This window comes from Drosophila takahashii, chromosome 3R (assembly GCF_030179915.1).
Source record: "Drosophila takahashii strain IR98-3 E-12201 chromosome 3R, DtakHiC1v2, whole genome shotgun sequence".
NCBI classification, from domain to species: domain Eukaryota; kingdom Metazoa; phylum Arthropoda; class Insecta; order Diptera; family Drosophilidae; genus Drosophila; species Drosophila takahashii.
In genome coordinates, this window is record NC_091681.1 from 12287033 (window position 1) to 12311354 (window position 24322).

At 40.2% G+C, this 24322-nt stretch overlaps 6 protein-coding genes and 1 pseudogene across 6 annotated transcripts; 4 read left to right on the top strand and 3 right to left on the bottom strand.

The window, feature by feature from the left end:
• The first annotated feature begins 955 nt into the window (after positions 1-955).
• Positions 956-3973, top strand: LOC108058583 (arrestin domain-containing protein 3-like). Its single transcript, XM_017143392.3, has 4 exons — positions 956-1173; positions 1892-2241; positions 2698-3253; positions 3316-3973. The coding sequence occupies exons 1-4, from the start codon at positions 1062-1064 to the stop codon at positions 3591-3593; spliced, it is 1296 nt and encodes a 431-aa protein (XP_016998881.3). The 5' UTR covers positions 956-1061; the 3' UTR covers positions 3594-3973.
• Positions 3974-4351: 378 nt separating this feature from the next.
• LOC108058582 (arrestin domain-containing protein 3-like) lies at positions 4352-6065 on the top strand. Its single transcript, XM_070217863.1, has 4 exons — positions 4352-4463; positions 4688-5037; positions 5132-5690; positions 5797-6065. The coding sequence occupies exons 1-4, from the start codon at positions 4352-4354 to the stop codon at positions 6063-6065; spliced, it is 1290 nt and encodes a 429-aa protein (XP_070073964.1).
• Positions 6066-7843: 1778 nt separating this feature from the next.
• On the top strand, positions 7844-10022 carry LOC108058567 (arrestin domain-containing protein 3-like). The gene is made up of 4 exons (XM_044396314.2): positions 7844-8022; positions 8507-8850; positions 8960-9518; positions 9624-10022. The coding sequence occupies exons 1-4, from the start codon at positions 7911-7913 to the stop codon at positions 9905-9907; spliced, it is 1299 nt and encodes a 432-aa protein (XP_044252249.2). The 5' UTR covers positions 7844-7910; the 3' UTR covers positions 9908-10022.
• Positions 10023-11151: 1129 nt separating this feature from the next.
• LOC108054612 (arrestin domain-containing protein 17-like) lies at positions 11152-13477 on the top strand (annotated as a pseudogene).
• Positions 13478-13696: 219 nt separating this feature from the next.
• Positions 13697-15772, bottom strand: LOC108054622 (arrestin domain-containing protein 17). Its single transcript, XM_017137666.2, has 3 exons — positions 15629-15772; positions 14018-14986; positions 13697-13951 (listed from the first exon to the last, which is right to left on the bottom strand). The coding sequence occupies exons 1-3, from the start codon at positions 15738-15740 to the stop codon at positions 13800-13802; spliced, it is 1233 nt and encodes a 410-aa protein (XP_016993155.2). The 5' UTR covers positions 15741-15772; the 3' UTR covers positions 13697-13799.
• A 597-nt stretch (positions 15773-16369) lies between these two features.
• On the bottom strand, positions 16370-20418 carry LOC108054642 (arrestin domain-containing protein 17). The gene is made up of 4 exons (XM_017137688.3): positions 19947-20418; positions 19549-19874; positions 18001-18649; positions 16370-17064 (listed from the first exon to the last, which is right to left on the bottom strand). The coding sequence occupies exons 1-4, from the start codon at positions 20056-20058 to the stop codon at positions 16679-16681; spliced, it is 1473 nt and encodes a 490-aa protein (XP_016993177.2). The 5' UTR covers positions 20059-20418; the 3' UTR covers positions 16370-16678.
• A 420-nt stretch (positions 20419-20838) lies between these two features.
• LOC108054632 (uncharacterized) lies at positions 20839-24014 on the bottom strand. The gene is made up of 4 exons (XM_044396305.2): positions 23782-24014; positions 22933-23665; positions 21525-21559; positions 20839-21463 (listed from the first exon to the last, which is right to left on the bottom strand). The coding sequence occupies exons 1-4, from the start codon at positions 23897-23899 to the stop codon at positions 21279-21281; spliced, it is 1071 nt and encodes a 356-aa protein (XP_044252240.1). The 5' UTR covers positions 23900-24014; the 3' UTR covers positions 20839-21278.
• Positions 24015-24322: the final 308 nt, after the last annotated feature.

Sequence of the window (24322 nt, forward strand, 5' to 3'; positions counted from 1 at the left end):
TGTGATTACTATAAAAGTCATTTGCTGATATTAAAATACAATATTTTAAAGTTTTTTTATTGTCATAGTTTGACGTTGAACGATGTAGAAAGAAATAAAATATAACTTGACAGATTCTCATAAGATCAGTTAAGGTTTCGAAGAAAGACAGTACCAAAAACAAGAGAAAAGGCTATAGTTGTGTGCCCCGACTATCAGATACCCGTCACTCGGCTTAAGGGAGTGCGAGGGATAGGTATTGTAAAACACAATAAAACTGCATTTGTTCTTTTCCGAAATCTTTAAAGGTGTGGACATCTATTAAATTCGTTTTAGGGCGATTGTGGGCGTTAGAGGGGGCGTGGCGTTCGGCTGAAACAAGCTTGCGCTGTGTAGGAAGCTCAAGAATATATGTGGGTAATCCCAACATTCTTGCTTTTGTAGTTTACAAGATCTCAGCGTTCATACTGACAGACGGACATGGCTATATCGACTCGGCAGGTGATTCTGATCAAGAATATATATACTCGACAAGTAACGGTTATAATGTTTTTGCAAATATCCACAGAAAGTATATACTTAGATGCACTTAAATTTGAGTATTCCTTAAAATTGGGGATCAACAAATGAGAAATACTTTACTTTAGCCATAGATCCAAAAGCTGATGGAGCTTTCAGAGAACACATCTGTTTTTGTTTACAATTTCTGATTTTGTTTTTGTTATTCGTAGCAACAGGCGAATTTGGGTGTAACAACAAAAAACTATAAACATGGGGAAAAATATTAAGTTCTCCAAAATAGTTTTCGCGGAGCGCAGGCCTTAAAGCTCGCTCTTTTGTTTTTGCTCTCTAACAAATAAGCTTTTGCTCTCAGAAAGTGATGATGTCACAAATAGTCTAGACAAGAGCTCTCGCATACCGGCGATTCTCATATTATATCTCACTTCGGGAGCGACGCTTGTCTGGTGCTAAACAATTTACTTGCCTCGCGTCGTGATAAAATAGAATTTTAGACCTTTTCGGTTCAATTACCGGTACCCACATATTATAGCGCAGTTTTTTTTACCAAAAACTACTTCAAAATGCCATCAAACTGCATCTTTGAGTTTGATCGCCCCGAACCAATTTACTATAGTGGAGAAACGATCAATGGACGGGCCGTTCTGACAACAACATCCGAAAAGACGGTAAACGGTAAGTTGTTATAACTATAAATCTAAAGATGCAGAACTTTCTCCTTATCGCTCTTATAGTACCTGAGATAACATTATAATAACAAGCCGGTTTTATAGAATGCAGTAAATAAAACCAGATAGTAGCACAAAGTGTTCCACAAATTATGTAAGAACGATTATCCAGCAATCATTTATATGGCTTTCATATGCTGAAAAGCATTATTTCATATTTAACTAATTAAAATTTTAGCTGTGCCCTGATGAGCTCAGCTCGCCCCCTAATACAACACGCAATCATCAACGATACATATGTGGTCCCATATATTTTGTTTTTAAAATTGACAATTCCAACGCAAACTTGAAAGCTTTAGCGAAAGAACATTTTGTATATACACAAAAAATGCAGAGATAAGAGAGCAACAAGTATTTGATACAGTGGGTAAACTGTATGCTTAATGGTTCTAATCCACTTCACATGCATTATTATTCGCTTATTCCACTGTGGCCAATCGATTCATCCAACAACTGTAGATAGTGATAAACTCGATTCGTATGTATGTGTATGTATATTGAATAAGCTACTTTGCTTCAAAATAGAACACTTAGAATATCTTGTGGTTTCCACATAGTATATTTTTTGCAACTTGATAAGTACTTTGTTGACGACTCCCTGTCGTTATTATAATAAGATATGTGAAAATATGCAATTGTATTGAATAATCCCGCTCTATTTCCAGAGGTGTACATTCTTTTCGAGGGCGAGGCCAAGGTTCGGTGGACCGAGAGCAAAACAAGGTCCCGAAACGGAAAGACGGAGCACTACACGGAGTATTTCCGGGGCACGCAAACGTACTTAAACACCCGGACCTGTGTTTTCGGGTCCGGAAATCTTCCAGCTGGAACGCACACCTACAACTTCTGCATCCCCTTGCCTCTGGAATGCCCCTCCTCAGTGGTTGGGCAGTACGGGAAGATCTGCTACGAGGTCTCCGTTCACATCGATCGACAGTGGCGCTTCAATAACGTCTACAAGCAGCCGCTGACGGTGCTGCAGACCTACAACCTCAACATGAGTCCTCAATTGCTGGTGAGTCCAAACGATTTCAAAAATAGACCAAGAGATCAAGATTAGGTGTTCAATTATATTCCCGATGATATTCATTTGAAATCAGCAACGTACATACCGTTGAGCTTCTATTTTCAGACTGCAATCTAAATGTTAAGTGTACCTATTTTCGCGTTATTTATGTCAATGAAGCTAAGCTAAATTTTTTGGCAATTTAAAGGGTTTTGTTCCCTGTTTTTTTCATATAAAAAATTAAGTATAGTAAACTAATAAAATAACAAAACATTGTATTTAATGTATTAGTCAACAAAATGATTCAATCCACTTTAACTCTGCCGACCGCCCTGACTTAAAAATGCTAAAATTTTAAAAACGTAACAAAAAATTTGACTATAAATTAAAAATGCAAGGATTGAATGTAAATATTTATTTGCGAAATTTGAAATGTAATCAAACAAATGTAATCTTGTTCCACAGATGCCCCTAGTGCGCGAGGACATCAAACACTTCTGCTGTTGGCCCTGCAGCTCGGGTCCGGTTCTCTCGACCCTTACAATACCCTTCGGCGGCTACGCTCCTGGCCAGAAGATTCGCTTCACCCTGGAAATCGACAATCAATCAAGTGGCTATGACCTGGACGGCATCGAAGTGAAGCTGAAGCAGATCTACAAGTTCCAGGCCCAAACCCCACATCATAAAATACGTGAGAAGGACTACACTCTGCATAAGAGTTGCCAGCAGGAGCGGGTGCTGCGGCTCACGAAGAGGATAATCGAAGGCACACTGGCTATTCCGGCGGTGCCGCCCTCCTCACGCATCGATGGCATCATATCGGTTAACTATCAAGTGATTCTGACAATCAGTACCGGAGAATGCCACGTGGATTCGGACTTCGAGGTCCCCATTGTGATTGGTACTATTCCATTGATTCAGAGCGCAGAGAATCCTTCGCATGCCGCAGAATGGATACCCGAAACACCCAATACTCCGGCGGGAGCTGCCGCAGATCTGCCCCCCAGCTACGACAAGTGCAGTAAGTAAAATTTTAAAATATTTAATTAGTATGTTACATTTATTTCTGTATCTATCTCATAGAACCACCAACTTTCGAGGAGGCTACCAATTTCGGCGAAAAGTTCATCGACACCGATGTGGACGAGCACAATCGCACGGACGACTTTATTCCGCGCTACCCGATGTACACCAACTTTGCCATGCCATCGGCTCCACCACCACCAACTGAGGAATCGGATTCCCCTTACCTGCAATCCGTTCCTGTTCTTTCGCTACCTCACAATGCTACTGCCCCAGTGATTGGTGGCAGCTCCACTGATCGCCCAACGATCACTTATGGCTGGAACTCCAACTCATAGACAGGAACAAGTACCTCAGACGTAATCTCATCGACGGATTGTACATTGTCCTATAAACTAATGGATATTATTTTCTTACTCACATATGCTATTTTGTGCGTCTAGCTTTTACTTTCGTTATCTTTATGTTGCAGCGCCATACCTCAGGAATATAAAATATTATAAGTAACTGCAACGACACTCAATATTAAGAGAATCTAAAAGAATTTAAAGTATTCTGGCTTAGTTCATTTTAAAAGATTTATTTTTAGAAACATATATTAACAATCGAATTATACTTAAATTGAAGCTTTAACATTGTCTACGACTTTGCCTAAATAAAATTTTAAGACAGTGGCCTTATAGCTTATACATTTTTTAAATAAGAAGAGACACTTGTATTTTTTAAATATTTGGTAATAAAAATGGTAACGTTTACTCTTAAGTACTTGTATTTAATATTTTTTTAAAAGTTTTTTTTTACGTAAAAATTGTTTACGAAAAAAAAGCAGGAAACTCAACAAGTTGGTTTTCAATGAAAGCAATCCCAAAAGCTCTCTCTCTTTAGTTGTACCTTCGCTTTCGATAATTGATGATGTCACGAAATATGTACGCAGCTCTCAAAGGACCAGCTATTTTCATTTAATTTTTCAGTTTGCTTATGACGCTTGCTGGGTCCTGAATAGTTTTACTGCATACGGTTGGACAAAAAAGAAAACTTTGGTGTTTTTAATAATATCTAGTTACAGAAAAGTTGTTTAATACACAAAATCAGTAAAATGCCTTCGAAATGCTTTTTTGAGTTTGACCGCCCTGAACTTATTTACTACAGTGGAGAAACGATCAACGGACGAGTTACTCTCACAACAACGTCGGAAAAATCCGTAAATGGTAGGCTCAAGTGACACGCTAGATTAAATAATACATGGAGCTCGATCGAAATTGTATCCCTTATAAATCTCCCATTCGCTAATTAACGATGAGTATTAACCGATAGTAAGTTTAAAGCGTATATATTTCTAAAGGACTAAAACCCATTTGGCTGTAATATAATACATTTTAAAATTATTTTTTACCTGTTCTTATAAGAATATACGATTTACAAATTTTCAAAGTGATTTACGTACTCTTCGAGGGAGAGTCAAAAGTACATTGGGGGGAAAGCAGGACTACGTCCGTTAATGGTCAGACGCAACACTACACGCAGCATTTCCGTGGTAAGCAGACGTACGTGAACAGTCGTACTAACGTCTTTGGATCCGGAAACTTGCCAGCTGGAACGCACTCGTACTCCTTCGGCATTCCACTGCCGCCGGACTGCCCCTCCTCAGTGGTGGGCCAGTACGGGAAGGTCAGCTACGAAGTCTCTCTGGTAGTCGATCGCCATTGGCGATTCAACAATGTCTTTAAAAAGTCTGTGACTGTCCTACAAACCTACAACCTGAACATGAGTCCTGAATTGCTGGTGAGTGCAAACGATTCTTCTCCTTAAAGGAAAAATATGCAAATAAAAAACACAAATGTATAGAGATGCAATTTTAAATTGTTCCTATCCACAGATGCCTCTGGTACGGGAGGACATCAAGCACTTCTGTTGTTGGCCATGCAGATCGGGACCGGTTCTCTCGACCCTCACAATACCCTTTGGCGGCTACGCTCCTGGCCAAAAGATTCGCTTCACCCTGGAAATCGACAACCAATCGAGTGGCTATGACGTTGGGGGCATCGATGTGAAACTTAGGCAGACCAATACGTACCAGGCCCAAACTCCGCGTCACAAAACGCGAGGGCAGGAGCACAGCCTAAGTCAAAGCTGTCAGGAGGAAGAGGTGTTGCGACTATCAAAAAAAATGATCAATTATACTCTGGCCATTCCCTCGGTACCACCCTCTACCCGTTCCCAAGGTCATATCATTTCGGTAAGCTATCGGGTGACCCTGTCGCTAAAGATGGGCAGCTGCCACAGGGACTCGGACTTCGCGATTCCGATTGTGATTGGCACTATTCCATTGATTCAGAGTGCAGAGAATCTATTAAATGCCGCAGAGTGGATACCCGAAACACCTAAAACTCCAGCCGGAGCTGCCGCAGATCTGCCACCCAGCTACGACAACTGCAGTGAGTATCAAAATGATGTTTCCAACCCATCTTGAATATCCACAAAAAAAATTGGGACAGAACTGTTATATTGTATTTGTTATAATTACTTTTATTAATCCCACAGAACCACCAACTTTCGAGGAAGCAACTAATTTTGGCGAGAGATTTATCGACATCGATGCTGACGAACACAATCGCACAGATGACTTTATTCCACGTTATCCTATGTACTCAAACTTTGGTATGCCATCGGCGCCACCACCACCCACTGAGGAATCGGAGTCCTCTTATTTGCAATCCGTTCCTGTTCTTTCGCTCTCTCACAATGCCACTGGCCCATTAAACTCCACTGATCACCCAACGCCAACATACGGATGGAACTCCAATTCATAGACAGAAAAAATAACACTGTGTTAATGCTTATTTATTTTACCTCAATAGATGCGATAAAATTGATTTTGCTTCGAATTCCCAAATCAAACTGCATTCACGAAAACTTCATTGACGCAAGGATTCTGAGAAAAAGTTGGAATAATGATGAAAAATGATTAACGGATTCTTGAACACGAGCCCTACTATGTAAACCGCAGCTGGACCTGTCTTCTGTTGTTAATTTATCCTATAGGGCTAGGACTCAACCCAACAAAAAGACGTCCAAAACAAAAACTTCATATGAAACAAAATTTTTTGACGTTGTTTTTCATATGAAGTTTTTTGTTTTGGACGACTTTTTGTTGGGTTGAGTACTAAGCCATAGGAATGCTAATATGTGACATTTTTATACCCGTTACTCGTAGAGTAAAAGGGTATATTGTATTCGTGCAAAAGTATGTAACAGGGAGAAGGAAGCGTTTCCGACCCCATAAAGTATATATATTCTTGATCAGGATCACTAGCCGAGTCGATCTAGCCATGTCCGTCTGTCCGTCTGTCCGTCTGTCTGTCCGTCTGTCCGTCTGTCTGTCTGTATGAACGCTGAGATCTCAGAAACTATAAAAGCTAGAAGATTGGCATTTTGCATGCAGATTTTAGGAGTTTCTACGCAGCGCAAGTTTGTTTCAAAATGGTGCCACGCCCCCTCTAACGCCCACAATCGCTTGTATACGATTTTAAAAATTTTAATATTTTGGAAAAGTAAAAATGCAGTTTTATTGTGTTTATCAATACCTATCGAAATGTAGAAGAAATTTTTCAAATCGGACCATTCGTTAAAAAGTTATGCGTGATCAACGTTTTTTATCTCTATCTCCATCTCCCTCGCACCCCTTTACCTGAGTAACGGGTATCTGATAGTCGGGGCACCCGACTATAACGTTCTCTCTTGTTCTGTACTGAATACTTCATTTACATGTTAAACTAATAAGTTAAAAGCAAAACAGATAGCAATTGAGGGATAGAGGTAAGGAAATACACTTTACAAAACGATAGGAAAAAATGTCCCGAGCGAATGTGTTTGAAACTGCATAAAAAAAAACTTCAAACAATTTTTGAGTAAACCCAAAACCATTTTACAGCGACATGATTAGACAACATTCTAAACAAATTCGCGTACAAATGTTCCATCAGAGTTCGCTAAGATCTGGTGTTGAATGAACTTTCCCAAAATCTACTTCTGTTTTTGTCCCGAGCGAATAAGGCAGTTTTTTAACGATATCTTAAAAAACAAAAGTGTTACAAAATCAAGATTTTTACACAAAATAGAGCTTGGGAAGAGTGAAAAGAAAAGCCCATTACTAAAATTAAAATCCATTTTTTTCTAATTCTTTTTCAACTTTAAAGGTGTGCAAATGTCCCGAGCGACAATATGGAAGTGCCCATACACATAAAAAGAGGCTTAAACTTGACTTTACGACTAACCCTTAAATAAATTGTAAGAGAGTGGCCCTTACAGCTTTATAAATATTAAAATAAAATAAAATATTATTGATTATTACAATAATAATTGTCTTTAAAACATAAATTTTTCCAAATAGGCTTGAAGAGCTTTCATCCGAAAATCCGAAACCAAAAAGGCGGGAAATAAAGTATTCCATAAATTAGTCTTTAAAGAGAGCAAGCCCAAAGCTCTCTCCTAAATTTCTCCATTGCCATTGAGAAGTGATGAGCTCACAAAATATGTTGAAAAGGGCCAGCTATTTTCGTTTTATTTTTCAGTTTGGTTATCTCCTAGGTCCCAAGTAGTTTTCCTGTTACGGGTCGGCGAAAAAGAAAACATTCTCATTGACAAAATTCAGTAAAATGCCTTCGGAGTGCTTTTTTGAGTTTGACCGCCCTGCTCCGATTTACTTTAGCGGAGAAACGATCAATGGACGGGTAACTCTCTCAACAACGTCTGAAAAATCCGTAAACGGTAGGTTCACATGTATTTAAATTTTACATTGTGCTACCACTATCTTGTCTATAGCTTAGCTTCTCGCACGTGCTGAAGTCGCGTCACATACAAATTATGTTTGCCCTTGATTTCGGCTTGGTTGCCTCAGTCCCAAAATACGTCTAATGTAAAGCTTTTTATTTAAAAATTATTACTATTCTCTGTGGTTCTATGGCAATTATGGACAAATTTGCCGGTTTTCTAAGATCCCCAAAAATAAAAAGCTTTTAGTTTTGAACGTCATCCCAAACGGCAACACAATTTATTTGATGAATGAATGTTATGAATTTTAATTGCAACTGTCTCAAAATTCATACATTTTAACATTAGGCACACCCTTGTTTAAAACTGCTTTGAATTTTAATTGTAGCAGTCTCAAAACTCAAATATTTTAATATTAGAAAAACTAGATTTTTTTTTATTTTTAAATTTGTTTTTAATTTTTTCTGTACAAAATTTTAAGAGGTTTACGTAATCTTCGAGGGCGAAGCGAAGGTTTATTGGGAGAAGCTCTATAGTTCGACCGCAAGTAAGCAGGAACTCACGCGGATTTTCCGAGGCAAGCAGACGTACGTTAACACTCGTCATAACGTTTTTGGATCAGGAAGCTTTCCAGCTGGTAGGCACACCTACGCCTTCGGGTTTCCCTTGCCGCTGGACTGTCCGTCCTCAGTGGTGGGGCAATACGGAAAGGTTAGCTACGAAATCTCTTTGGTAATCGATCGCCATTTGCGATTCAACAATGTCTTCAAAAAGTCTCTGACGGTACTACAAACCTACAACCTAAACATGAGTCCTGAATTGTTGGTAAGTCCAAAATTAAGCATTGTTAAAAACTGTTCAAATTTAATTGGGCAGCCTTCACGTTAAAAATTTCACGTATACCCAGATATTGATCCCGCACTTTATTTTAAAGATGCCCCTGATGCGTGAAGACATCAAGCATATCTGCTGTTGGCCATGCAGATCAGGACCGGTTCTTGCAACACTCACAATACCCTTTGGCGGCTACGCTCCTGGCCAAAAGATTCGCTTCACCCTGGAAATCGACAACCAATCGAGTGGCTATGAGGTGGGAGGCATCGAAGTGAAACTTAGGCAGACCTTTACGTACCACGCACAAACTCCGCGCCACAAAACGCGAGAGCAGGAGCACAGCCTAAGTCAAAACTGCCAGGAGGAAGAGGTGTTGCGACTATCAAAAAAAATTATCAATTGTACCCTGCCCATTCCCGCGGTACCACCTTCCACCCGCTCCCAAGATCATATTATAGCAGTGAGCTATCGGGTGACTCTGTCGCTAAAAATGGGCATCTACAACAAGGACTTAGACTTCGCGATTCCGATTGTGATTGGCACTATTCCATTGATTCAGAGTGCAGAGAATCCATTAAATGCCGCAGAGTGGATACCCGAAACACCTAAAACTCCAGCGGGAGCTGCCGCAGATCTGCCACCCAGCTACGACAACTGCAGTGAGTATCAAAATGATGTTTCCAACCATCTTAAATATCTATAAATATATTATATTGTATAAGATTAACGTTTATATTTTGAAATACATTTTTTTCATCCCACAGAACCACCAACTTTTGAGCAAGCAACCAATTTTGGCGAGAGATTTATCGACATCGATGCTGACGAACACAATCGCACAGATGACTTTATTCCACGTTATCCGATGTACTCAAACTTTGGTATGCCATCGGCGCCACCACCACCACCACCCACTGAGGAATCGGAGTCCTCTTACTTGCAATCCGTTCCCATTCTTTCGCTACCTCACAATGCCACTGCCCCATTGATGGGTGGCAACTCCACTGATCGCCCAACGTCATCCTACGGCTGGAACTCCCACTCATAGACAGAAAAATGCAGACGTAACCATCACCCATTTATACACAACTATGAGATTTTTCTTGTCTATCGTTTAAGTTTGTAACCTTTAGTTGCAATACCATACCGTAGGTAAATAAAGTAAAAAATAAAAACATTAAAAAAAACAGAGACATTATCCATCAGTTAATTTTTAAAAAAATGTTCGTAGGAACAGATATTATAAGCAAACGAATTACATATACTTAAATAGATGCTTAAACTTTGCCTTACCCTAAAACAAAATTTACAGTTTTTTAGTTACAAACAATTTTTAACGTACGTAATTTCAGAAAGTTACGAGTCCGAAAATTTAGCATAAATTATATAAATGATTTTAAAATATTATTGATTATTCAATTTTCTTCATACATACATTTTTCCAAATAGGATCGACAAGTTTTTATTAAAAAATCCGAAACAAAAAACAACGGGAAGCAAATATTCAACAAGTTAGTTTTTAAAAAGAGCAAGCCCAAAGCTCTCTCTTCTTTGGCAAGTGATGACGTCACAAAATATATTGCTCTCAAAGGGACAGCTATTTATACACGTTACTCGTAGAGTAAAAGGGTATCCTAGATTCGTGCAAAAGTATGTAACAGCTTGAAGGAAGCGTTTCCGACCCCATAAAGTATATATATTCTTGATCAGGGGCACTAGCCGAGTCGATCTAGCCATGTCCGTCTGTCCGTCTTTTTGTCTGTATGAATGCTGAGATCTCAGGAACTACAAAAGCTAGAAGGTTGAGATTTCCCACACATATTCTTTGGCTTCCTACGCAGCGCATGTTTATGCCCACAATCGCCCACTAACGATTTTAAAATGGGTCCTGCGCCCACATCTTTAAAGATTTCCGAGAAGTATAAATGCAATTTTGTTGTGTATATTTATACCTATCGAAATGTAGAAGACATTTTTCAAATCGGACCATTCATTAAAAAGTTATACGCAATCAAAAATTATATATCTATCTCCCTCGCACTCCCTTTAGCTGAGTTACGATTATTAGTCGGGACACCAACCCGAGTGCAGCGTTCGCACTCCCTTAAGCTGAGTGACGGGTATTAGATAGTCGGGACACCAACCCGACTATAGCGTTTTTTTTTGTTTCGTTTTACTTTTCAGTTTGATTATAACCTAGGTCCTAAATAGTTTTACTGATACGGGTCGTCAAAAAATGAAACATTCTCATTGACGTTACAGAAAAGTTTTTGGCTATACAAAATCAGTAAAATGCCTTCGGAGTGCTTTTTTCAGTTTGACCGTCCTGCACCGATTTACTTTAGCGGAGAAACGATTAATGGACAATTTACTCTGACAACAACGTCGGAAAAATCCGTAAACGGTAGGTTGACATGTATGGAAATTCTACATAGTGCTACACTTCTTCACCCAAAAGAATTGAGAATGAAAAAAGCCAACACCCGACCACTATTGATTTTAGTACTTCTCTTCTCACTTTTTGATATCAAGATGAAAGCATGGTTGATTCTACCTCGATATCGAGAGCCCGCAATCTAAAAATTTATTCGCAAACCGCAAAAGGCATCGATGTAGATTTAAGCATTTTTAGTTTGAGTCAATCTTGGCTAGCTTTTGAGATCGAAAATACTGAAATCAACATCGATTATCACGGTGTGCTCGGATACACGAGATAAATCGAATGTAAATGGGCCACGACCATTAAAGTTAAAAAAAAGTTTTTGTAAAAGTGTAAATAAGATCTTATTTTAATTATTAATATCCATCTAGCACCCCAAAATTTTTTAAATCAAACCATTCATTAGAAACAAGCAGTCAAAGTTTTGCCCCATTGATGGCGCTTGCTTGAACTAACTAAATCTGTTGCTCTGCCAACCATATTTTTATAGATAGAGGGTCAAAATGTTCCACACTGATTGTACTAGTGCCTGTAAAGCACAACTTTGCTTCATTCGAGTGCCACGCCCACAAACCCGACACTAAAATCGGTCTAGCGCTGGGCCCGACTAGTCGAGGCACTCGACTATAGCGTTCTCTCTTGCTTTTACCAAATTTTGTTATTCCCTGTGGTTCTATGAAAATGGTGGATAAATCTGCCGGTTCTCTAAGATCCCCAACATTATTGAGCTTTTAGCCGAACGGAAAGCCAATTTATTTCAGTTCACACCCCTGCAGGGCCCTGTTTAAAATTGTTATGAATTTTAATCTTAACAGTCTTAAAACTCATATTATTTAATATTTTATTTTTTTAAAAGTATTTTAATTTTTTTTCTGACGAATTTTTAAGAGGTATACGTAATCATTGAGGGCGAGGCGAAGGTTCATTGGGAGGAGCTCTATAGTTCGACTGCAAAATACACGCACGAATTCACGCGGATTTTTCGAGGCAACCAGACGTACGTAAAGACTCGTCATAACGTTTTTGGATCAGGAAGTTTTTTTGCCGCTGGACTGTCCGTCCTCAGTCGTGGGGCAGCACGGGAAGGTTAACTACGAAATCTCTTTGGTAATCGATCGCCATTCGCATTTCAACAATGTCTTCAAAAAGACTTTGAAGTCAACAAAACCTACAACCTCAACATGAGTCCTGAATTGCTGGTAAGTCCAAAATTAAGCATTGTCAAAAACTGTTCAAATTTAATTGGGCAGCCTTCACGTTAAAAATTTCACGTATACCCAGATATTGATCCCGCACTTTATTTTAAAGATGCCCCTGATGCGTGAGGACATCAAGCACTTCGGCTGTTGGCCATGCAGATCAGGACCGGTTTTCGCGACACTCACAATACCCTTTGGCGGCTACGCTCTTGGCCAAAAGATTCGCTTTACCCTGGAAATCGACAACCAATCGAGTGGCTATGAGGTGGGAGGCATTAAAGTGAAACTTAGGCAGACCTTCACGTACCAGGCCCAAACTCCGCGTCACAAAACGCGAGAGAAGGAGCACAGCCTAAGTCAAAGCTGCCAGAAGGAAGAGGTGCTGCGACTATCAAAAAAGATCATCAATTGTACCCTGCCCATTCCCGCGGTACCACCCTCAACCCGCTCCCAAGGTCATATTATAGCGGTGAGCTATCGGGTGACCCTGTCGCTAAAGATAGGCAGCTGCGACGAGGACTTAAACTTCGCGATTCCAATTGTGATTGGCACTATTCCATTGATACTTAAGAAATCGAAAACTCCCGCGAGACCTACCGCTGATCTGCCACAAAGCTACGACAAGTGCAGTAAGTATCCAGTTTTACCATTTTTAATATTATTAAGATTTCCTTAAATACATATTCGCATTAAATTATATTAAATTTTGTAATCCCACAGAACATCCGGACTTCGAAGAGGCCACCAATTTCGGGTGGAGATATACGACGTCGATGCGGACGAACACAATCGCACCGATGACTTTATTCCGCGTTACCCGATGTACAATAACTTTTGCATGCCATCGGCCCCTCCACTTCCTGCCGAGGAACCAAGTTCTTCTTTTCCACCAAACGCTCCTATTCTATCGCTTCCTCAAAATGCCACTAACGAGGAATCGAATGATCGCTGCACACGTTCATACGGCTGGAACTTATAGATAAAACTAACAATATCAGAAAAAGCCTTAGAAAAGGATCAAACATTGTGCTCATTGTTTTCTTTGCATTTATTTTGAATCAAAGCGAACCCTTTCTAATGTATTTAAAATGGTTTCAAATATAATAGCTCATAAAAAAAATTAAGTTTATTAACCAATTTTTTTATCAAGGGGTCGATTTTAGATAAAGTTGTGTTTAAAAAGTATGCTTGGCAGGTGTGCAGGCCCCTTGCAAAGATGAAATATATATATTTTGTGTACGCTTACAAATAAATAAAATAAATTAAACGACTTTATGAAAGAACCTAGTGCTTCGCTGCATTCAATGGGACTTGACTTCCTCCGATTGGGTTTGATCCATTTCGTAGTAGACATAGCGAGGTCTGAAGTCCAATTGCTCCCCGGATAAATAGTGTTTGTTGGTCTTATTCAGATTGGTGGCCACCATGAATTCGGCTTCGCGAAAATTCGAAGCTAGGAAAATATTTAAAGAAGGAAAATATTTAACTTCAGTTTAATAAGATCTGAAAAGAAACATACCCAGAGAGGTGGTGGAGACGCTGAAGTTCGGGGCCAGCTTTTGGGCTGTTTCGGCGGGAGGAGTGGGTTCCGGTGCAGTGCCATCCAGCGGCTCCTGCATCAGAAGTCTGCCAGGACAAGGCGGCGTCACGTTGCCAATGATTACTGGCATCCGGCACGCGATGAAGCGCTTCTCCTGCATGGTCCTGACCATCACCTCCACCTCGTAATTTAGCTGCAGGCAGGCACATCCTGCCAGACTCAAAGTTGCCGCCGTTTGGGGCACTTGCAGCATGTGCAGATGCTGAAAGTTCTCCACCTCTCCACGAGGCAGGCTGTGTAGGTCGTGGCTGCTGCTCAGGATAGTTTGACGCTCCTCCTTGGTTTCCATGCGCTTCGGCTTGTTCCTCAGATGGGCCACATAGGTGCTGATCTGAACGAGGGAGTAGGTGACCTCCCGCAGTGGCAATCTCTCCGGATTGTGCAGCTTCACGTGAACCGAGATGCCCGCTCCTGGGGAATAACCCTGCCTGGGAATCTGCAGCTTCAAGTGCAGCGGCTTCATCCAGAACTTCAGGCGAGGAGTCTGCTCGTGGATCTGCACTTCGCTGCTCCGTGTCTCCTGGCTAAGACTGTTCTGGGGGAAGATCTGCAGCTGGCGTACATGCAGCACCTCCAGCGGACGATCTGCACTGCTGTGGATGAGCACCTGCAGTGTGTACCGGATGTGCCCGTGGGCTCCCTCGTAGTTTCCCGGACAGTTCTTGGGCAGCTTCACGTGGAAACCGTAGTTGTACGTGCCCGCCTCCATTATCTGCGGCTGTGCGGCCTCCGAGCCCACAAAATAATCGATTTTGGCAAAATAATCCACGCGATAATCAAAGTCCAAGTTCTGAACCTGCACTTGCGGCTCGTTTTTCTTTGGTTTCTTCTGCTTTTGCGGCTGCTGCCAGGCGGTTGTTGCATAGCCATTTGCCTCCAAGCTGATTGCTAAAATAAACAGGGGTTAAATATTTGTATCACAAAATGTTTTTTATCTAAATAATAATAATGAAATATTCAAAAATATTTTGCACCCCTTATCAAAAAATGTTGTGCATTATCCAAAGTTGTATAGCTATTCACAACAATAAAATATTTGTAGGAATTCTGGACGATTCATACTTTGTGCCACAGTAACTGATTAAATTCAATTTAATATTAACATATTACGTAAGAAATTATCCACAACAATAAAATTTTTATTTGCATTTATTAAATGCAAATAAATATTTTAACAATTATTCACAAATTCCTTTACTGTAATATTATGAAGCTAATAACCCCCTTCAACATTTTTAATATTTTTATGTTAATACCATATTAGGTCCCTGTATTTTAGTGCACCATTGTTAAATTACTGGGACAGAAAGTGTGCTAATATGTTACCAATCGCTTTCAATGCTCATTATGAAAATTTAATAATAAATTTGGCGATCGATAAGCGCAGCGGTAGGTATAAGCAGTTTGATTTTAGTGCGACAAGCGCTATCAGCAATTCGCCAAACCATAAACTAGATCTTGATCGGTGAGTCACTGCCACTCGATGGACTCGTTACACGGGATAGCCCCATGAGTCACGCCCCTACTCACCTTTGATTAAGGCACGCTCCATAAGGGTCACATAGACGTGGCCATTGACCGTCTCACCGGCCCGATAGGCCCCCCTGGGATTGTCCAACTGGATGTCACAGCGGTGGCTCATTTTCGACACTCTGCTCTCTGTTGACTGCTCGACTGCTAACCGATGTCTGGCAGTTGTTGACAATATGCTCGCCCATTAAGAACGGAACTCAGCGCGGCCTTATCGGTTGTTCTAGGTGTGAATGCTACCACAGCCACGGTTATTATCGCCAAAGCACCTATCTAATCTGGCCTAGGACGCTGCCAGCGAAAAGTGCCGGGCGACAACTGCTATCGGCTATCAAACAATTTGTAATTTAATTAAAATGCATTACATCGACTGGCAGGTGTAGCCTACATATGTGCGAAAAGTCCGAGTGAATGACGGATTCAAGGACACCCAATATCACATAACCATTGATGAGCTGTTTTCGGGTGAGTGAACTTTTTTAAACACCATTGTGTTTCATAAAATACCTTTTTTTAAAGTAGTAAAAAATGTGTTATTTTTGTATTCCAAAAAAAAAATCTTTAAAAATTAAAAAAAAATATATTTTCATATTTGATTATAATACAAACCAGAGTTTCTTTAAAACGTTAATTATTTCTATTAATAAGTAAATAACTTTAAAATATCCCACCACTATCCTATACCTATACAATTAACAAATTGATTGGTTTGTATACTGCATTTATTTATTGTCCACTTAAGAACGCATTAGTTGGTACTTAGGATAATTAGTAAATGTATCAAGTCGAATATTTAAACCGTAAATGTTTGATGGATGTAGAAAAGCGGTAAATATGTATGCTAGAAAAAAGGGATTTCGGCACTCAATAAGTTCGATTCGATCAATTTTGGATGGTACGCGAGTCTACAAATTTGCGCGATGACTGCTCTCTAAAACTAGACGACGGACTGGGATCCGGCCTAAAAATCCTGTATAAGCCTTAGTCTTGAACACTTAAGTTACTTGTTACTTGGGATGGCAATACGTATGTATATAAGACACTTCTCCACTAGAACAGGTGCTCGTCCTCCAGCTCCTCCTCGATCTCGGCCACCCGGGCCCTGGGAACTGGCCGATGCACCTGGGCAGTTACATCCAGGACCTCCGACTCCCCAGCGTTCGTCTCCTGCTCCTCGACATGCTCAGACAGTGGACCGCAGAGGGAGCCGAAAGTGTCCAGACTCCGGCCCGTGTGATCCGTGTTGAGGGAGCCGTAGGACCTGTACATGTGCATGTCCAAGCCGGAGTCCTCCATTCCGTGGGCTGGAGCTGTCCCGATTAGGGTGTTGAAGCCTGGGAACTTGGGTAGGTGAATGCGCTGCAGGACAACTGCGTGGTTACTTCCCAAAGTCTGCTGACTGCCTGCCAAGGTGGCAAAACTGAAGGAGGGCGGAACTGTAAGTGGATTAGGAAATAGCAGTTTAAATATTTAGCTCTAAATTGCTGATTTACATAAATAATTTTTCCATATTTAATTATAATTAAGGATAATTTTCTATCAAATCTACTATTATTATATTACAATAGACAAATACTTCTCAACATTTTTGTACTTTCTTCACCCCTTCCATACGAAGGTCAGTTTCATTTTGTTTGATGAACTTCACGGGTGTAATAATAAAATATTTCAAAAAGATTTCATTCACATGTGGTCTGAGCACTTTTTTTACAATTCTTCACGTAAGAATGACTACAGGTGTTTTTCGATTGTAAAATAACTGATGAATCTCTTTTTAAATTATTGTTAATTGTTTAGCAGCTGTTTACAAAAAATTTAAGAAACTGCACAAACAGTTCATAAAAGTCATCGGCTCAAAAACAAATATGCAATTTTCAAGTTTGTTTCAAAAATGACTCTCATACAGCTTTTGAGGTGATTATAAAAGAAATTTAAAATGTTGTTCAACTACTTTTATAACGTAAATTTAACACATTAAATGCTCATTCGTACACACAAAGAAAATTTAATTGGTAAAATTGACCTATACGGATGGTACCGTAATTAAAGAAAAAATTACGCGTATTTTGTTTTTGATTTGTTTGTGTGTCTTTGCTAATTGTGTGTATTTGTTGTTGTGAAAGTAACTATTTGATTGGTAGAATTGACAATTTTTGGTTATTGGTTAATTTTACCAATCGATTTTTTTGTGTGTAAGTATGTTATCCACCATAAACAACATGTCCTCTTTATAATGCAATTTTTAAAACGACTCCTTCAACTTTGATTTCATTGAAATGGGGCCAACTAATTCCAGTTTTACCCTGGCCAGTTGATATCGAATCACAGTTAAAATGCAAGTAATTGTAGGTAAACCAGCATTAAGAACTCACGGCAACTGTCGTACGAAGGGGGCTCATCGTCCTCGATTGCCTGGTGCGGCTCATCCGTGGCCGCATCCGCTTCTCCGGCGGACTCCTCCTCCAGCGGCGGCGGCCGCGGAGTCACCCGCTCGATCAGTCGCTGTCTCTCCGGCGTGGGAGTCCTCCGCACGGGCTGCTGGGTGTGAACCGATTCCCTGAGATGCTGCAGGGAGGTTGTTCCCACGATGATGGGCACTGAGAGGTCCGTATCGTAGTGGAAGTAGCCCGTCTTCAGCTTCACCTGCAGCGTGTAGTGCAGGAAGACGATGTAGTTGGGATTGAGGGTCGATCGGGGCGTGTCCATGGGCACGCAGATGCTGGACTCGTACTGCCGCTTGGACAGGCGCAGAGTGCGATCCGAGATCAGCTCCTTGACCAGCGTCTTCGTGTAGAAGTTCCGCTTGACGGGCTTCCGCGAGAGGAAGACGAAGTGCTGCTTGATGGAGACCTCCACGCCGATGATGTCGTAGTGTGGCGACTGGTTGTCCACCTCCAACCGGAAGGGCACCTCCTGCAGGGGCGTGAATCCGGAGGCGGGCAAGGCCAAGGTGGAGCATATGGGACCCGAGATGCAGGGCCAATGGCAGAGATATTTCAGGTTTTCATCCTTAACAGGCAGCTGGTATGGGAGGGAAGTATTAATGACATGAATTATAAGAAATAGGAACATGAGTGTCTAAAGATCAAAAACTATTTAGATTAAATTCAGATAATTAAAAATTTGTTTTATTATTATTTATTCTGCAATTTTGGTTTGTTAATCATTAACAAAAATATGAGGAAATAGTACAATTATTGCTGGTTGTTTTTTCCAAAAACAGAAACTTGTTTATGATTTTTTTAATATTCTAAATGATTTGTTTAGCTTTTATGATTTCTTTAACTTGTGTTCCTTTTTGTCTAAGACTCAAAAAGAAAAGTACCCATCCGGTGGACATGATAACTGGTAATAGGATCATTAGGAAATTATGATATAAATTTTGTATGTTAGTGTATCTCAAAATCAATTGCTTGTACGAAGGAATTGCCGAAAAAAATACATTTTGAATTTCGTACAAGAAAATTAAAAAAAATAAATACATTTTCGATTGATATTGCGGAATAAGACAAGTTTAGAATGTGTAATTATGTAGTCGAATATAAATATTTTTCCTCACAAAAGTTGATTTCAAAACTTGTTTATGTCGAGGTGTGATCGTCACTATTTTTTTACCTCGTCAAGAAAGGGTTTTGTTTGATTTAATTCGAATTTTTTTAAAAGCCCTATATAACTTTCTAAAAATAGGCGCATGAATTCTTGCAATTGAAATGTTTCCAAAATAGCCAGGTTCATTTAATAGGACTGAAGATATTCCTTCTAATTTATTTTGCGTTTTGTATTTCTTTTTCTTCTTATAACTATGTTTAAACTGTAATAATTGTAGTTTTTGAAAATTCTAAGATCTAAAACAGCACTCCGAAACACAATATAAAAGCTTTTCTTTTCTGGAATGGCGCATAAGCACAATTTGAACTTACTGCAAACTCTGTGTTGTAGTTGAGGTCCAACGTTTGCACCACATTGATGGGCTTTCGGAAGACCTCGTCGAAGCCCCAGGGCTTGTCGATGGTCAGCGAGATGGTGTAGGCTATGTAGCCGTAGGGACCCTTGCAGGTGCTGGGGCAGTCGGGGGGAATCCTCAGAGTGAGCACGTATACGTGGACGCCAGCCCGGAAGAGGGTATTATCGAACACATTGGTGCGGGAGTGTAAATATTGCTGATGGCCCGAGTAATTGGCCGTCTCGCTCTTGCCGCTCATCGACCACTGAACCTTGGCCTCGCCCTCCAGGGTCACATATACGGCTGGGGAATTTCAGGACATGTAGTATTAGCCAGTGGGCTAGGGATAGGGTTTCAAAGGAATCGCCAACCCACCATTGACCCGCTTCACCTTGTCCGTGCGTAAGAGAATGCGACCACTGATGTATTCCCCGCTGTTGTAGACCGGGTTCAGGCGATCCAGCTGAAAGACACAGGTGGTGGGCATGGCGGCTTCACTTCTTCACTTCCGGCTTGAGTTCACCAAGTCTTCACTGCCAGTTCATCGCTACCACTGGATGGGCCTCTCGAAACGGAGCACCGAGGAGCAACCCAACTTCCACACAGCCAGACGCGCACTGAGTTCTGAACGGCGAGTTCTTTGTCAGCATCCGACGCCATCGGGCTTTCGCTTTTCGGGGAGCGGAGTTTCGGGGGCGTTCGAATCAATAAGCTGGCGCCTTGCGTCTGTGTAGCCGTCTACTGTCTGCTTCTGGTCTAATATTTCAGCGGGAAACGTTCGGAAATGGAGCAGCTTTTGGCCGTGGGTCCTTTCGGTTTCCTTTGTTTGGCTTTGGCTTTGGCCAGCACACTCAAACACACCACGAAAATGGGGACGAAAGCCAACGGGGCGGATGCTGGCGAGGTCAGGAGCCAATATCCACTACATACACTACAGTTATTACCATATATCAAGCGCCGATACAACGCCCGAAAGAATGTCAACAAAATCGAGCAGTGCGTCACAACAAGCACTTTGTTTTCGGGGTGTTGGCTGTATCCCCTTGGCCACTTTGTTGCCGCATAACGTGGCACAATTAGGACCTCGAAATTATTTGGGCACTCACTCCATTAATCCCGCATGCATAATGCCGATAATGAGAGCTCGTCGGTTGGTCGGCGGTTGTCCATAAATAAATGAGGCTGCATGAAATGAGATGTCACAGAGAAAAACGGAAATACTTGCAACCACTTATTTTAATATGTTATATAAAACGCAGCTTAAAATTGTTCGTTTGGTGTTATTTTTTTAAGGTCTTAATTGATTTTTTTTTGTAATTTTAACTTTAGCTGTCAACTTAAAATTAATATTATTGGCAAGAAGAATAAGTCTTTTTTATTTATTATTATTAATCTAAATCAGATCCTAAGGACTTAGTAGTCAGTACTTACAGTAAAAAATACAACAATATTATTATTCTAATTATGTTTATAATATCTGCATTTTTTGTTCCTAAAAATGTCTAGCCTTGAACTCTTTGGGATCAAATCATGAATAGTTTGGTATTTGGTACTAAGCCATTAATCCATTATTTTCTGTCCAGTGTAATAGTGACACCCTGAATTCCAGTTGTTTGGGTTACTTTCCATTACCGCATTTCAAGTTCGATTCCATTGAATTCTTAAAATATCAAAAGCTTGACACTGAAATTCCAACCTCGGCGCGTGTCAGGGTAATACTTTCTTATACAAGTATCGCAGTGCTAATTGCACGTACGACTGTTTTCTCTTCGGGCCTTTCAGCAACTTGATGCGTTCACAGTGTTTGCTCAGCGCCAAGGCGCCAATTTCTCGGGAACAGCTGTGGGCCAGAAACTGATTAATTGGCCCAAACAGTTCGCTCTGGCTCAAGGCTGAAAGGGGAGCAATATTTAATTACTTGCGGCATGATTAGCGTAGAGTATATTGGCTTACCCATATTAACGAAGCCAAGTCGGGAGGTTTCCAACACTCAAAATAAAATTAACCCTAAAGTCAAGGAAATCGCCCTACTTTTGTCTTCAAGACAAGCTAGCCCTAAATTTTAGGGTCACATTTTTCTATATTTTTGATTTTTTTTGACGTCATATTTCTAAATTTTAGGGTAATTTAACTAAATTTAAGGGCAAAAATTTCTAAAAAGTAGGAAATTTTCCTAAAAAATAGAAATTAAAAACAAAACAAAAAAACATGTTCAATCATGATTTTTTTTGTATATACGTTTATATTATGTACTCCTCCCTATGTACATATGCAGGCGTTGTGTGTCTTGTATATTGTGAATGTTAAAGGTTATGTATTTATTATTATGTATTTGCACTTGGATTTCTTATGTAACCAAAGCCAAATGTGGTTGTAAGTGTGGACTACGTGACTGCGGGGGAATGGGGGAATGTATAAATTATGATTAGTTAATATTTTATCTTCATGAAAAAAACTTACAATTTTTACTTGTCCGTCGTGAGAATCGAACCCGGGTTTCCCGCGCGAGGAGCGAACGGCCTACATACTGGGCCATTGTAGCACATAAATTTGTTGTGGCAAACCGAGCATTGTATGTAAAGGGTGAAGCGGACAACACATTTGAATACTAATTGCATAATTTTGACCATTCGCGTTTTACTTATTTACATACGTATATACATATGTATATATTTATGCTAACGCAATTTATATTATGTGTAGTATATAGTAAATAGCTGAATATAAACCTAATTATTTTCAGTTTACCGCTTGCCATCAATAAAAAAAGGAATAAAAAAAAGTAAAAAAATAAATAAAAAGATAAAATAAAATAACATTAAAAAAAAAAATTAAAAAAAAAAGGTAAAAAAAATTTGCTCTGGGACTCGAACCCGCGTCGATTCGATTGCTAACCAAGTGCTTTAACCGTCTGCGCCACGGGTACAGCCGGCCGGCAGTTGACAAGTTCTGGCATTGAACATTTTGGTGTGCCAGAGCATGTGAAAACAAATATTTCTATTTTTTAGAAAAAATTTCTACTTTTTAGAAAATGTTTCTATTATTTAGGGTTGGTTTCATTTTAGGGTTAGGGCACTAATTTTTAGAAAAGGTGTTGCCAAAATATTTTATTATTTTCGTTTGCCTTTCTATTTTTCAGAAAATAATTTCTAAAGTATAGGAAATTTTTTCTAGATTTTAGGGTGATTTTAGTTCATGGTAACCATTTTCTACAATTAAGAAAAACTTCCTAGATTTGAGAAAAACTTTCTTGACTTAAGAAAAATTTCCTTAGATTTAGAAATAACTTTCTTGTATTTAGAAAAAATAAATTTTTAGGGCGATTTTCTAAAATTTAGGGTTAAATTTATTTTGAGTGAAGGGGGTGTAAACAGGCGGTGCTGCTGTGGCCACAAAAATGGGCAGTCTGACCGGAGCCTCCAAGTAGTTAAATGTCTCAATATAGTAACTGATCTGTATGAGTTCCAACTGATCCACGGGGCTCATAATAGGAGCTGTCAGAGGCAGTCGAAGATCTCCTTTCAGGTCCGAGCACTCCGATAAAACTTGTATAACTGTTTTGGTCTTGAGATTGGGTTCCTGACTTTTATAGCTAACTCTTTTACACAAGCGGGTTAGGATTTTAAAAACTCCGTCTTTTGAAATAACCTCATAGGGTACACTTTGACCAGGAACAAACACACTTCGGGGTAGTGAAAGGCCTATATTCGATGTTTCCTTAAACTGCGGCTTTAGGTCACTAAACTCCAGACTCTTTCTTATCACCAGTCGCTGCTGAAAGCACTTGTTATATTTGCCCCGCCTTTCAATGACAACCTTTAGCAAGTACTCCACATTGCCGAAAGGAAGTCTGCAGGTGGCTGGCAGATTATCAGGGAGTTTGAACTGGAATTCGCCCAATCGAAAAATCCCAGGTTGTAGGCGTAGGCCTTCAGTCAACTTCTTTGTTTGATTTATGTGAACCTTGCTGCCCTTGTAATCCACCTTGGCACACTCGAACCTTCCCGTACTATCATTATGTTCGATTTCCGGGGGACCGCGAAGTGATTCCCGCCAGTGAACCGTTGAGACTCCATGGAGTGTGATACCTACGCCTGTCAAAGGGGAAACAACAATGAGATCAGTATAACAGATTGTCCATTTGTTTGCACAACTCTCCCCTATCTAATCACTAGACCAACTCATTTGCCTAATGGCATCTTCTACTTACCCTCTAATGGGAAATGTTTTTTTCCGCCCACTGTCACAGTGAGTGAGCCCGAAATTTGCTCGCCAGTATAATAAATAGCGGCGGCACGCGATAAATTAAATTCACAATTTATTGTCATTTTCAGAGGTATGGAAAATTATGGCCAACAGCCGCGGAATCGCATTATTATTTTAGTTTTTTAATAAATCGCATTCACGCGACTGAGACTCCAGTTGCGACCTCGTCGACGGACGACGAACAAGTGACTGTGACAACTTGAGGTTTTAGCCGAAGCTGAGGGAAGTCTGAAAAACTTTTTCCCCACGAGTCGTCTACATGAGAAATGGCTGCTGTTTTAGTACTAATTTGGCCCGAAGTCTGTTTTGCCTGTGGCGACATAAAGATATAAATTCAGTTTATTGCTCAGCTTAGCCGGCTGAGATTCGTTTCTGATTACAAACTGTAGCTGATGTGTTATCAGGATGTGGCCCCTGCCTCCACTTAAATCAGTTCATCTTTGGCTTCTGGGGTATACATAATATATTTTGCTTGTTTAGCTTTA